Source organism: Mesoplodon mirus (assembly GCF_964341445.2).
Source record: "Mesoplodon mirus genome assembly, chromosome: 1".
NCBI lineage: Eukaryota > Metazoa > Chordata > Mammalia > Artiodactyla > Ziphiidae > Mesoplodon > Mesoplodon mirus.
Window position 1 is genome coordinate 221697967 of NC_138976.1, and position 12266 is coordinate 221710232.

At 50.9% G+C, this 12266-nt stretch overlaps 1 protein-coding gene across 5 annotated transcripts; it reads right to left on the reverse strand.

Moving 5' to 3' along the window:
- Positions 1-2249: 2249 nt before the first annotated feature.
- On the reverse strand, positions 2250-7870 carry STMN4 (stathmin 4; the record flags this gene model as incomplete). Of its 5 annotated transcripts, none has more annotated exons than XM_082620752.1 (5): positions 7780-7870; positions 7029-7109; positions 6395-6603; positions 5359-5550; positions 2250-2309 (listed from the first exon to the last, which is right to left on the reverse strand). In XM_082620752.1, exons 1-5 carry the CDS (start codon positions 7859-7861, stop codon positions 2250-2252), a joined length of 624 nt encoding a protein of 207 aa, XP_082476878.1. In that variant the 5' UTR covers positions 7862-7870. The 5 variants fall into 5 exon arrangements, with proteins under 5 accessions (XP_082476878.1, XP_082476877.1, XP_082476881.1 ...); XM_082620751.1 differs by having other exon boundaries at positions 6395-6624; XM_082620755.1 differs by lacking the exon at positions 7029-7109 and having other exon boundaries at positions 6395-6600.
- Between the last annotated feature and the right edge of the window lie 4396 nt (positions 7871-12266).

Genomic DNA, 12266 nt, shown 5'->3' on the forward strand with positions numbered 1-12266 from the left:
TCTAAGCACACGGGCTTCAGTAGTTGTGGCACATGGGCTTAGTTGCTCTGCGGCATGTGGGATCTTCCCTCAGCAGGGCTCGAACCTGTGTCCCCTGCATTGGCAGGTGGATTCTTAACCACTGCGCCACCAGGGAAGTCCCCAGAAGCAGACAGTTCTTGATGGTATGGTCACAGCCTCTCACTTTCTCAAGCATAGCAGGTTTCCGAAGCCCCTGGGGTTACAGCTTTGGGTTCCTTATTCATTCTAGGGCAGTGACTTTCCAAAGTTTGACTGCAACTTCTAGTAAGAAATACATCTTCTTTTCCCATTTAGGTTGTTACATAATATTGAGCAAAGAATTTGAAAAAGAATAGATAACATGTATATGTATAACTGAATCACTTTGCTCTATACCTGAAACTAACATGACATTGTTAATCAACTGTACCCCAATATAAAATAAAAAGTTTAAAAAAATACATCTTATGCTATGACCTGGAACTTACATACAAATATAAAATTGAAATACAATTTCCATAAAACAATATCTCCATTACTGCCTGGAATCACTTTGATATGTTATTTTCTATTTCCATTTCCATTTAAATTCTCTTCTGTTCCTATTTTTAAAAAATTAAATTTGGGTGGCACACACTAAGTTGATTTCACAGTCCAATGAGTTACAACTCACAGTCTGAGAACACTGTCCTAAGACTTATATCCTAGTTCAAGAGTGTTGAGAAACAGCACAGTGCAGGAGCTAAGAACTTGGCCTCTGGAAGCAAAACACCAGAATTGACGGCTTTGTTCTCTCACTTACAACCTGTGTGGCCTTGGACAAGTTACTTAACCTTTCTGAGCCTCAGTTGCCTTGTCTGCAAAATGGGATAATAGAGTTGTGAGGATTAAGTGAGTGTATATATATATATATATATATATATATATATATATATATATAGACTCAGAAAATTGTCAGGCATCTAGTAAATGTTGCCTGTGTGTTAGCTGCCACCACCACCACCACCATCATCATCATCATCATCATCATCATCTCTGTTCCCTCCTGTTATCCTATTCTAAAATGAAGCTAAATTGCAGTACCACTAGTGGGGGCGGGGGCGATAGCAATACCAAACGATTTATTTACAAAGCTGTACAAAACTACAGTGTGAGGGGCAGGGTGGGGAGGTGCCCTGCCCCCACCCCACTCCTGTTTGCAGGGATAGGAGGAGGGAGATTCCTTTCCCAGCCGTGGTTTGGCGTTCTGGGTAAAGGGATGACTGCTGGATCTGAAATGATCCCCTCTGCTTTCCACTAACAAACGTTTCATTTCCTCACTAGCTCGCTATTGGTGACCACCTAGCATCCCACACCCCTAAAGTGAGGACTTCCTTCTTACTCTGCATCTTGGGGACCACATTAGAATGTCAATCCATGCAAAGGAAAATTGGATTTGTTTTCTTACCAATTCAGTGCACTCAGTCCAACACGGGGCAGCCCACAAGCGGGGGATGGGGGGCGGGGGGCAGGGTGGTAAAAAGAAGGCTGGAGTGTTTCAACCCTCCTCACCCAGCACCTCAGATACTCTGATGGTCCAACTAAGGAATAAAAGGGGCATCTGGCACCTGATGGGCAGAAACCAAATTCAAGAACATTCTATCAATTACACAAAGGACAAATTCAAGAAATAAAAAACCGGAGACTTGGAGTAAATGTTTCATTATTGGTCATGATGATCAAAAGATGATGGTTAAAACACACACACGCACACACACACGCACGCGCGCACACACACACTCAGACCTCATCCCCCAGCCGCAGGGCCCCCCCACCCCACCTCCTGCTGGCGTCTCTGGCCACGCCCTGCAGCCCTCGCTCCACCCAGGACTCCGCCCTTCCCTCGGAATTCTACCGCCTGATGTTAACTTCCCTCAAGGCGGTGCCCGGATGCGCACTGTGCAGAAAAGCCGAGGACTTGTCCTGGGCTGGGTAGCAAATGCCCACGAGTCCTCCATCTCCCTTTCCAAACCTCGCTCCTTTTCTCCCCTCTCCCACCCCATCATTGTTCCCCTGAAACAAATAGGATGGCTTCACAGGTCAATTCTTAACACGTACAAACACCAAAAGCAGAGGAAACGCCCCTGGCCACCCCCCTCCCCCCAAACCCCAGTGCTGGGAGAGCAGCCAGCGGCGGGCGAGGCTGCCTCGGGAACTGCGGAGCCGCTGGAGCTGTCCGGCCGTTCTGGAAACTTCTGTGCCTCGGGGCTTTACCGGGAGGCCTCCTCCTTCAGCTCTTTGTTTTTCCGCACCTCCTCCGCGTGCTTGTCCTGGGAAGGAAGGGAGGGAAAAGGACAGGTCACACGGGCTTCCCCAGGAGAAAGGGAGGCCGAGGGGCAGGCGAGCCAAAGCAAAGAGTGTGGCCACCACTGGCCACCACAGGAAGTGACGAGCAGGGTCTGCAAAGGCGTCCTGAGAAGGGGCAGAATGTGGCAGGTGAGCGAGCCTGCTGGTGGGGCCCCTGGATGCTCGTTGACTAGACACAGCCTCCCTGGGGGAACCCACCTGGCAGGGACCACCAGTCTCCACCGCCCTTACCTGGCCGTCTGGGGTCTGCATTGATTACACTGCTTGACTTAACGTAAGGAGTGGCTCCATGTAGCTTGTGCCGGAAGACCAGGTAGAACTCACTGCAGGTGGCCCCTGCACACAGGCAACCGGACTGCCCTTGTGTTCCCTGTCCATCTCCTTAGTGAGGGTTGTCTTAAGCCCCCTGACGAAAGCTGAGGGCTTGTAAAGTGCACATCGACTAAAGAACTTCTGGAAATGTCCAGCTCCACAAAGTGGCTTTTTTTGTAAGCGTGGTAAAAGAATCCTCTTTTGTGTCCCAGCAGCATCAAACCAAATGATAGATCTGACTTCAAACGCCCATCAGCTGTGTGACTTTGACCAGCTCACTTCACCCGTCAGGCTCAGTTCTCTGGTATTAAAAGGGAAGGGCATGGATGGGAAGCTCTTTTACCTCTAGAATTCTGTGATTTTAGTGTTCACTTCTAGGGCTTATCTCGGTCTACCTTACATCCCTGCTCATGGTGAAGACATCTGGGTCCTCCTTGTGGGCAGGGAGCACGCCTTTTCCTCTTTGTATCTCTCAGTTCCTCATATGGCACCTTGTGCATAGTAGGTGCTCAATAAATCCTGTCTCTGCCAGAGCCTGGCATCCACCCAGATATCATCACATCCAGGTATGGATCAGCCTGGGGGAGACCCACTGAGGCAGCCCAGGGTCCCAGGATATACCTTAAACTACGGATCTGTCCCTGGAGAGGTCCTAGAACTTTCCACGTCCCTGGGGAAAGTGTGGGGAGTGGTGCATCTAAGGCAGTGGTTCTCAACCTTGCTGTTCATCAGCATGACCTGAGAAGCTTGTTAAACTGAGGTCCTCAGGCACCATCCCTAGAGAGACGGGATTGGTAGGTCTGGAGTAGGGTCCAAGTATCTGCAGTTTTAAACTTTACACCAAGTGAGTCTGGTGCAGATGGCCAGTGATTCACACAAGTACTGACAAAAGGACATCGTTGTAGGTGTCCCTGGCCTGGGGCAGAGCACACACCTGTCTCTCATCCCACCTCCTGCCTTCACCGTTGGGCAAAGGTGAAGAGTGGTCAAGCTTCCAGGGGAGTGATGCTCACCCAAATGTCTGCTCGGACATTTTGCTTCTTTAAGGCTTATCTCACTTCCAGAGCACTTCCTCCAGACTGTGGACCTTCCCAATCTCTCCAGCTCAGAATCTACCTCTATTCCCAAGTGAGCTCACTGAACAGAGCCCTAGGTTTCTGGACTCCCTTTCCTTGGCCTCCAGTGGCTCCCTGTCTGACAAAAGGCTGGCAGGATGATTGTGGGCTGGTCTCCCTGAAACAAGCATTGAAAGAGCCACCTGGGACTTCCCTGGTGGTCCAGTGGTTAAGATTCCGTGCTTCTAATGCAGGGGCTATGGGTTTGATACCTGGTCGGGGAACTAAGATCCCACGTGCCACATGGCATGGCCAAATTTTAAAAAAAAGAAAGAAAGAAAAAAAAAAAGAGCCACCTGGCCTCATATCCAAAGAACTGGGCTGTAGTCGCAGCTCCACTGCTTAGTGGCTGTGTGACCCTGGACAAGTCATTTGACCTTCTCTAACATGGTTTCCTCATCAGTAAAATAAGGATAACACCCATCCTGCTTACCTCATTGTGGGGATAGGGGTAGGACGAAATAAAAGTGTTCTGCAGTTTTTCAAATCCCATATCATGCCTCTAGCCTCAATATTTCTCTTGGGTTTAGCCTAAGAACCCATGCCCCATCCTAATCCAATCCCAGATTTTTTTTTTCCTTCAAGAGTTTGCTCCTACCCATCCCTCAATAACTGGGGAAGCCTGAAATCAGACCCAGAACACTTCCCTCCCATGTGATACTTGATGGAGGCCTTGCTGCCCCTAGAAGGATGGAGAAAGAGAGCGGAGGACCTGCCACATGCTGGCCAGCTGCAGGACCTACACAACATCCAGATCCCCTGTGAAGAAACCAGATCTTTCTAGTAGCTTTGCCAAGGGCCTGAGACTCTAGGTGGTTGGGCAGAAAGGAGCGGGGACCACGCAGCTCACCATGGGACGAGGCCACCGATCGGGTCCCGGGAGTCACCGCGCAGCAGGCGGCGCCTGGAAATAAAACACAGAGCTGGAGCTCTCCCAGGAGCCGCAGGAGAAACTGGGGCAGCCTTGGGACTCAGGAAACGAGGCCAGCATGTTCTCAGCAGAACGGGCTGTTATTCCACTGACACGTGGGACCAACCCCAGTCTCTCACGTTTCTCATATTCAGGTGACACCATTTGGTTTATTGACAAAAGGCAGAATATTGGAAAGACCAGTGACTCACTCAGTCCATATCAAGGGATTTGGAGAGGATTGTGTTTCCTGCTCAGTGGGCAACTCAGCTCATCATGCCCTTAGCTTAGAACCAAGAGCTCAGGTCAGCATCTTTCATTAAGTTGAATCGGTCCATTCAAGGATGAAGCCAGGAATGTATAACTGCTTGTTCATCCCTACTCCCCTGCATTAGGCAGGCTTTCTCTAGAAGATAAGAGGTCTGATCTCTCTCAGACAATAAGAAATTTTGATTGTGTAGCTGGGCAGCATGTCACCCAAGGAATTCCAAAGCTCGGTTCATTTTTCTTGCCTGTGACTTCCCCAATCATCCCTTGGAACTCTCTAAGGATCTAGCCTAACAGAATTCTTGCCTGAGGCTGCCTGCTTCCTGAAATGATCTGCGTGTCCATTATACTTGCCGTGGAAGGAAGAACAGGTCCCAAGAGTCTCCTCTCTGATCCAAGACCACTTACCTTCTCTTGCAGCCGTTCCAACATGGCGGCAAGGTGGGCCTCCCGGTTCTCCTTATTGGACTCCATCTTCTGAGCCAGTTTCTCCTTTGCCATCTTGATGAAGTTGTTGTTTTCCTCAATGGCTTTTTGGATCACCTCCCGCTCATGTTCTCGCTTCTCTGCCAGGTGCTTCAGAAGCTCAGCTTCCTGGTACTAGTGGAGCATGGAGGGAGAAAGAGGCCCTTGAAGGTGAGCATGCCAGGGTGTGTTTTTAGCATCATGACTTAAGAGCTCCACACTCAGAACACACGCCTCCCTGAGCCTGGTTGCCTGGCCCATTGGCAGGAAGCAAGGACACTTCCTGGATTCTCCCACTGGACCCTCAGTCCTCTTTTTCTCGTTGCCATAATTCATTCATTCATTCATTCATTCACAAATAGGGAGTGACCAGATACTAAGTACCAGGCACTATTCCAGCAACTTGGGAAAGAAAAAAGTCTACTAGAGACAAGGATGTATAAATAACTCTAACCCAGGCTAGCATGCGACATATGCCTTGAGAGATAGAAAAGAACTGCTCTAGGAATTCAAGGGTGATAATTTTCAGCTTCAAAGATGAAGGAAAGCTTACGCAGAAATGGCATAAGAGTTGGGCCATAAGAATCCATAGAAAGCAAGGAAGGCACACCAAGGGGTGAAGGTATACCATGCCATGACCTTCTTCCTCCCTCCCCCAATTAAGGACCCCTTTCCTTAATTGTCTAGCCTTTCCCTAAATCCTTAGAGTTGGTCAATGTCTTACCTTGTCACGATAAGGTCACCTCTGGGAGTTATGTAATTCAGTGACTTATCCTCCTAACCAAACTCCTAGAGACCTGGGGCTTTTACTTCTTTGTTTCCCTCAACGGTGTCTCATTCTCTGCCCAGTACCTGGAAGAGCTGCCTAAATATCTATAGGTTGGTGGTGACCTGACCCCCCGCTCAGAGCCACCACCTGTCTTCCTCAACATCCTCCCCCTCATGCTCAGACAGAGGGGGAAAAAGGGACAGCACCGACCTTCCTTCGCTCCTCAGCTGCTTCCAGTTTCTTCTGGATTTCTTCCAGCGATGGGTCTCGCCTCCTGGGGAGGGAGGCATTGAACTCGGGCACCCCATCAAAGGAGGGGGGCTTCAGGATGACTTCAAAGGACTGGCCAGAGGTGCATTTGTTCAGCTCGATGACTTCCATGTCGGAAATGACACACCAGTTCAGGTCCACCGTGTCTGCTGCAGAGAGCAGAAAAGGGGCTGCTCACCCCCTGAAGACCATATGGGGCCCCCCCTAAAGCATGCACACATGCACACATACATGGGAGGTCTGGGGTCCCCAAGGCAGACTAATGACCAGGGTTCTGGGTCTGTCCTAAACATGGCACCGAACGTCGCTGGGCTCTGTTGGGGCTGAAGGAGTTGGTAGCCACAGGAAGGTCTCAGACTCTGCGAGCAGGGGCCCCAGGATAAGGGATTTCTCATAATGGCTGTAGCAACTGGCTTTGCCTCTGCTTCTGACAAGGTTCCTCCAGTGGCTGAGCTCTTGCTTATATTGGCACACACTGAGGCGTTTACTTATCACCCACCTCCCGTCCACTCCTCGCCCCACTACCGATCCTATGGCTCAGGCTTCGGACGCCTCTCCCCCTGCCCCGTCCTACCCTGCTCTCTTCTTTCTCTCCAGTCAGTACTGTCTCTCCGCTGGCTTTCATCTTTTCTCCTACACTCTCTCCCACACCAGCCTAAACAGAAAAAACAATCTCAGGTGACCCAAGCACTCCCACCTGTCATTTCCAGACCAAACCCATCCTTTCCTTTGAAGCCCCAGGAAACTAAGAGGTGACCTATGCCCTGACCACCACCTCCAATCAGGACGTGGCCATTCAGTGCTCCCTGCCAGTGTCCTGGGACCTGTCACAGGGCTCAGGTGGCATAGCGATGCCAGAGCCTCCTTGGGTGGCTGAAGAGCGGAAGTCCCTTGCCACACCTGGACCTGCTCAGAGCATTCTCGACCCTTTACTGAGGAAGCCTGTGGGCGGCTCATTTACACCATGACTGTCCCCCTTTTAGGCTAGGTGTCCCCGAGGGCAGATCCCTTGTCTACTCGGCCTCTGTGTCCTCCATGGCACCCATCTGTTACACGCGTGAACAAAACCTGAGATCGAGGGCACTCTGCAGAGGGTCTGACTCAGACCCCCAGCTGCTGTCTGGTCCCCCAAGCCGCAGCCCCACGCCCACCTTCGTGTGGGACTTAGACCCTCAGAATCAGCTGTGGTGATTTTACTGGCTCTGGGAAAGAGAATGCGATGTAGGGGGGAGATTTTCAGGAAACTGCGGTGGAGGTGCTGGCCTCCTGGATGCAAGCTACAGGAAGCTTCCGTCCTTACCCTTCCAACTGTGACCCTCACGTACCTTCATATTTATAGGATGACTTATTCAGGGGGTCTGCCAGGAAACAGGAGCAGAACAAGGACACCAGCGGGAGTTCCTTCATCTTCTCTTTGTAGGCTGTGGAAACACCCGTCAGGTGAAGAGGGCGACCCCCTTCCTAGACTCAGAAGCCAGCACCCATGCAAGTGTGGGTGTCTGAGCAGCGGGGGGTCACCGAGCTCCACAGAGGCACCCAAACCACCCAAATCCATCCACCCCTTGGCTGGAGACCCAGCCCCTTTTACCCTGAGCAGCTCTGTTCAGGATCCCTGTGTGTGATTTGGACCCACTTCCGTCCCCCTGTGCCTTCCAGGGCACCCAGAGGCCCCCATCTTCTCTCCAGCACATCATCTCCCTTTGTGGTACTGAATGCAAAATGCCTGCAGGTATGGACCCCAAGCACCAGTACCCTCGCCCCCACCGGCACCCTGGACCTCCATTTCTATGTCCCCATACGTGCCCAGGATATTCTGTTCCTTTTGCTCCAGGACTGAGGAACCCACACTCCATTCTCAAAGTACTGGGCAGGGCTTCCCTGGAGGTAAAGAGGCCACTACCATCCCTGTGGTCCTGCCTCTCCCTGGGTGACAAGGTCAGGCTGTGAGCTTTCCCTGACCATCCCAGGGCAGGGGTCAAAGCCAGTGGGGCTGGTGTCCATGAGGGCTGGAGGGGCCCCCCCACCCCCATTTGGTCTCTCAGTGTTTGGGGAAGATTTGGAAACTGCGAGGTCACAAGTTAGAGCTGATATCTGTTTTGGTTTTTTTTTTTGCCATGTCGCACAGCTTGTGGGATCTTAGTTTCCTGGCTAGGGATCGAACCCAGGCCCTCAGCAGTGCAAGCGCCGAGTCTTAGCCACCGGACCACCAGGGAGTTCTCTAGAGTTGATTTGTTGGGTCCAGTCCAACCCACCTCCTCTGGGCCCTGGTGTGTGCTCCTGTCGGCCCCTCCCCCAGCCCTACGGGCCTGAACTTCCCCTCATTTCCTTTTACAAATTGAAAACAGGATTAACTGCAAAAATAATACATGGGCATTGTAAAGACTTTTTTAAAAACAAGTGCAGATGAGTAAAAGGAAGAAGAGCTCAGCTGTGATCCCACCCCTCGTCCAAAGAGAACCTCTTTTACCCTTAGGTGTATTTCCTGTCAGCCTTTTATCTTTTCTATGCACATGTAAGTACATCTATGCAAGTACAGAAATACCCTATGCTGTAGTGCCCCATTATGTAAAAAGTTTTTGTACCTACCGGCGAGGGTCATGTTTTCTGGAATGTGAGAGGTGAGTCCTAGTGAAAGTCAGGGTAGGTCTGCCACCAGCTCAGGACACTGTCACAAATCCGAAAAGCAGATCGTTTTAGCTGACAAGTTATCCTCATAAGGAAGGTCTTTACACAACTGGGGAGGAAATCCCAGAAGGTACCTCATCTGCCCCCACCTCCAGGCTGATTCTCCCTTCCCCAAACACCGACCCCACTCTCCCACGTCACTCAGTCAAGTTCAGTTTCCAAGCACTGAACTTGGAACATTTCATAATTGAGAAGTTTATCATTTCATAATTGGTTTCCCAATCACAAGACCCCCTGAGTCTCAAACATGGGTTTCCCCAAACTGAATGTACCAATGGATGTTGATCTGTCTCCCTGTGCAGCTCAGTGGCCTGGTCCAAAGGAAAGGTTAAGGTGAGAAACAAAGCCTAAGTCAGAATCGCCTGGGAGGTATTTGCAAAATAACTCTGTGTCCTGAATTCCTCCCTACACCCAGCCCAGACCTTCTTGCCCAGAGCATTCTGACATTGGACAGAGGATGTCAAGATACCTCTTCAGTTCCCCCTCACTCTCTTGCCCCCTGCCTGCTCTGAACCAGTGTTCTAAGCACTGCTTGACCCCCTTTAAGACAACCCTGGACTATGAGAAGAAACAAATACTAAGGAATAATGTAATCATTATATGATTCGTGCAGATATGGAAATCCGCATTCAGGATTACCGTGGGAGCTCAGAGACAGGGCTCCAGACTCAGCACAAGGCCTGGGGAGCTAGGAAAGGCCCTCTGATGTTAACAGCACTGGAACTGCTGAATGATGAGTCGAAATGAAGCAGGAGATGGCAGGGAACAGCCGGGGGAACAGCACATGCCAGAGTCGGGCTGAGAAAGCCCGGTGTCTATGGGGTCTCAAGCTGATTGATGCCGGAACAGAAAGTGTGAAGGAGGCGAAACAGGAGAGGCAGGGAGGGAGCAGATTGGGGAGTGTCTGGGGGGACAGGAGGTGACAGGAATCTACTGAAAGCTACTAGCTGATGGAGTGAGGAATAGCCAGCAGTGAGTGGGCGTCATGGGGACCACTTGATCCTTGGCCGCTGTGATGGTTAATTTTCGTGTCAACTCAACTGGGCTGAAAGATGCCCAGATAGCTGGTCAACGTCATCCTTGGGTGCATCTGTGAGGTTGTCTCTGGAAGAGATGAGCGTTTGCGTGATAGAGTAAAGAAGATGACCCTCCCCAGTGTGGGTGGGCATCACCAAATCCACTGAGGGAGTAAAACAAAAAGACAGAGAAAGGGAGAATTTTCCCTGTGTGCTTGAGCTGGGACATCTGTCTTCTCCTGGCCTCAGGCATGGGAGCTCCTGGTCCTCTGGCCTTCAGATTTGGACTAGGATTCCACCCCTGGCCTTCCTGGGCCTCCAGCTGGCAGCCAGCTCTGATCGTGAGACTTCTCAGCCTCCATAATGGCATGAGCCAATCCTTCATAATAAATCTCTTTCTATGTGTATCCTATTGGTCCGCTTCTCTGGAGAGCCCCGACAAACACAGCCACTCTCAGCGGTCGCTGTGCCAGCAGAGGGTGGCACGAGCCCACAGCTTCCCTGCCTGCCGCTCCATGAGCCAGAGGGACTCTGAGACCAACTGAGAAGCCCTTTCCCTGCTTACCGAGGTGTTTTCCCTCTGGGGACCAGGGTCTGTCCTGGCTGGGGATGGGCAGGGGAGCTGATGGGGGCAGCAGACTCAGCTCTGGCTGTGGGGCTGGGCCAGTGTGGAGTCAGACACAGACTTCATCTCTTTCGTAGATGTTACTGGTTACTTCACATGCCTAACCTTGCTCGCCCCATCTTAATTCTGCACAGAGTTGTACAAATTAAACGAGAAAAGTGTCCAGCAAGAGGGAACGTTTCATAAATATTAGTTCCTTTTCCCCTGCTTTTTACAACAAGGTCGCTACCGGGTACCACACACCTGCTTCCGAGTCCTCACCAGCCCTACAGGTAAGGACTGTGGTCCCCATATGCAGGTGAGGAAACGGAGGCTCAGAGGGTTTGTGTGGCTTGCTCAGGGTCACGCAGCTAAAAAGTGAAAGTGCAGAGATTTGAAACCAGGTCAACTGGCCTTGCAGGGCTCTATTCCCTGCAGCATCTCTGTGTTCTTCTCCTTGTGCTTTGGAGCCAGAGGCCCCTGTCCTGCCCCTCCCGATGCAGCACAATGGGCCTCTATCCTCGGAGTCAAGTTGATCCTGGCAGTACCAGCAAGTCCCCAAACAGGGATGCGGGCTAAGTGCCTGGATACAACAGTCCTGGTCATGAGCTCTGTTCCACACCATCTCCCATTCATGTCCAGGCTGATTGATGGGGCGACTGGCAGAGGGAGTGAGCTGTTGCCAGGAGAGGGCACGGCCTTGGACCTTAACCTGGGTAATGAATCAGAAGAGGTGTGTGTGTGGGGGGTCCAAATAGGAAAGAGGAGGCAGAGGAGGCACCCTGAGAAAGAAGGGCACTGAGCTGGGCTTTTTCTGTAGGCGTGGGTACCTGGAGTCAGGGACCTCGCCCTTTGGCTTGAGCTGGAAATGATCATTAAGACCCTACACTCATGGAGCACTTTACTGATTACAGTTCTGGTCGCCTACATTATCCCAGTTGATCTTTGCAGGAGGCTGGGCTGGGCTGTTAAGACAGGCATCATCAGCTTTGCTTTTCATAAAGAACCTGGGGCTCTGAGATGTTAAGACTCTTAGCTAAGGTCACACAGCTGGTTGGTGTAGAGCTGGCTCTAGGATCCAGGTCTTCTGACTTATAAGCTCTTCTCTTGTGGCCAGTGGAAGGACTGGATGCTAACTGTTGTCTCCTCCATGGTCCTGGGGACTCGGGGAAAAACAGTCTAGCCTCAGGATATGATTAAATGAAAAATATGTATTAAGTGCTCTCTACACGTCAGTGGAAGATGTTATGCTAGGAGTTTTAGGTGTAGGAGGAATCAAGTAGAGAACACAGGTCAGAGAGACAGAGAAGGAAGACGGAGCAGGGAAGAGGAGACATCCTAAAGATGGGCAGAGGGGACTTCCCTGGTAGTCCAGTGGTTAAGACTCCACGCTTCCAATGCAGGGGGCATTGATTTGATCCCTGGTTGGTGAACTAAGATCTCACAGGCCGTGCACTGTGACCAAAAAATAAGGTTAAATAAATTTAAAAAAAAAGAAGATTTAAAA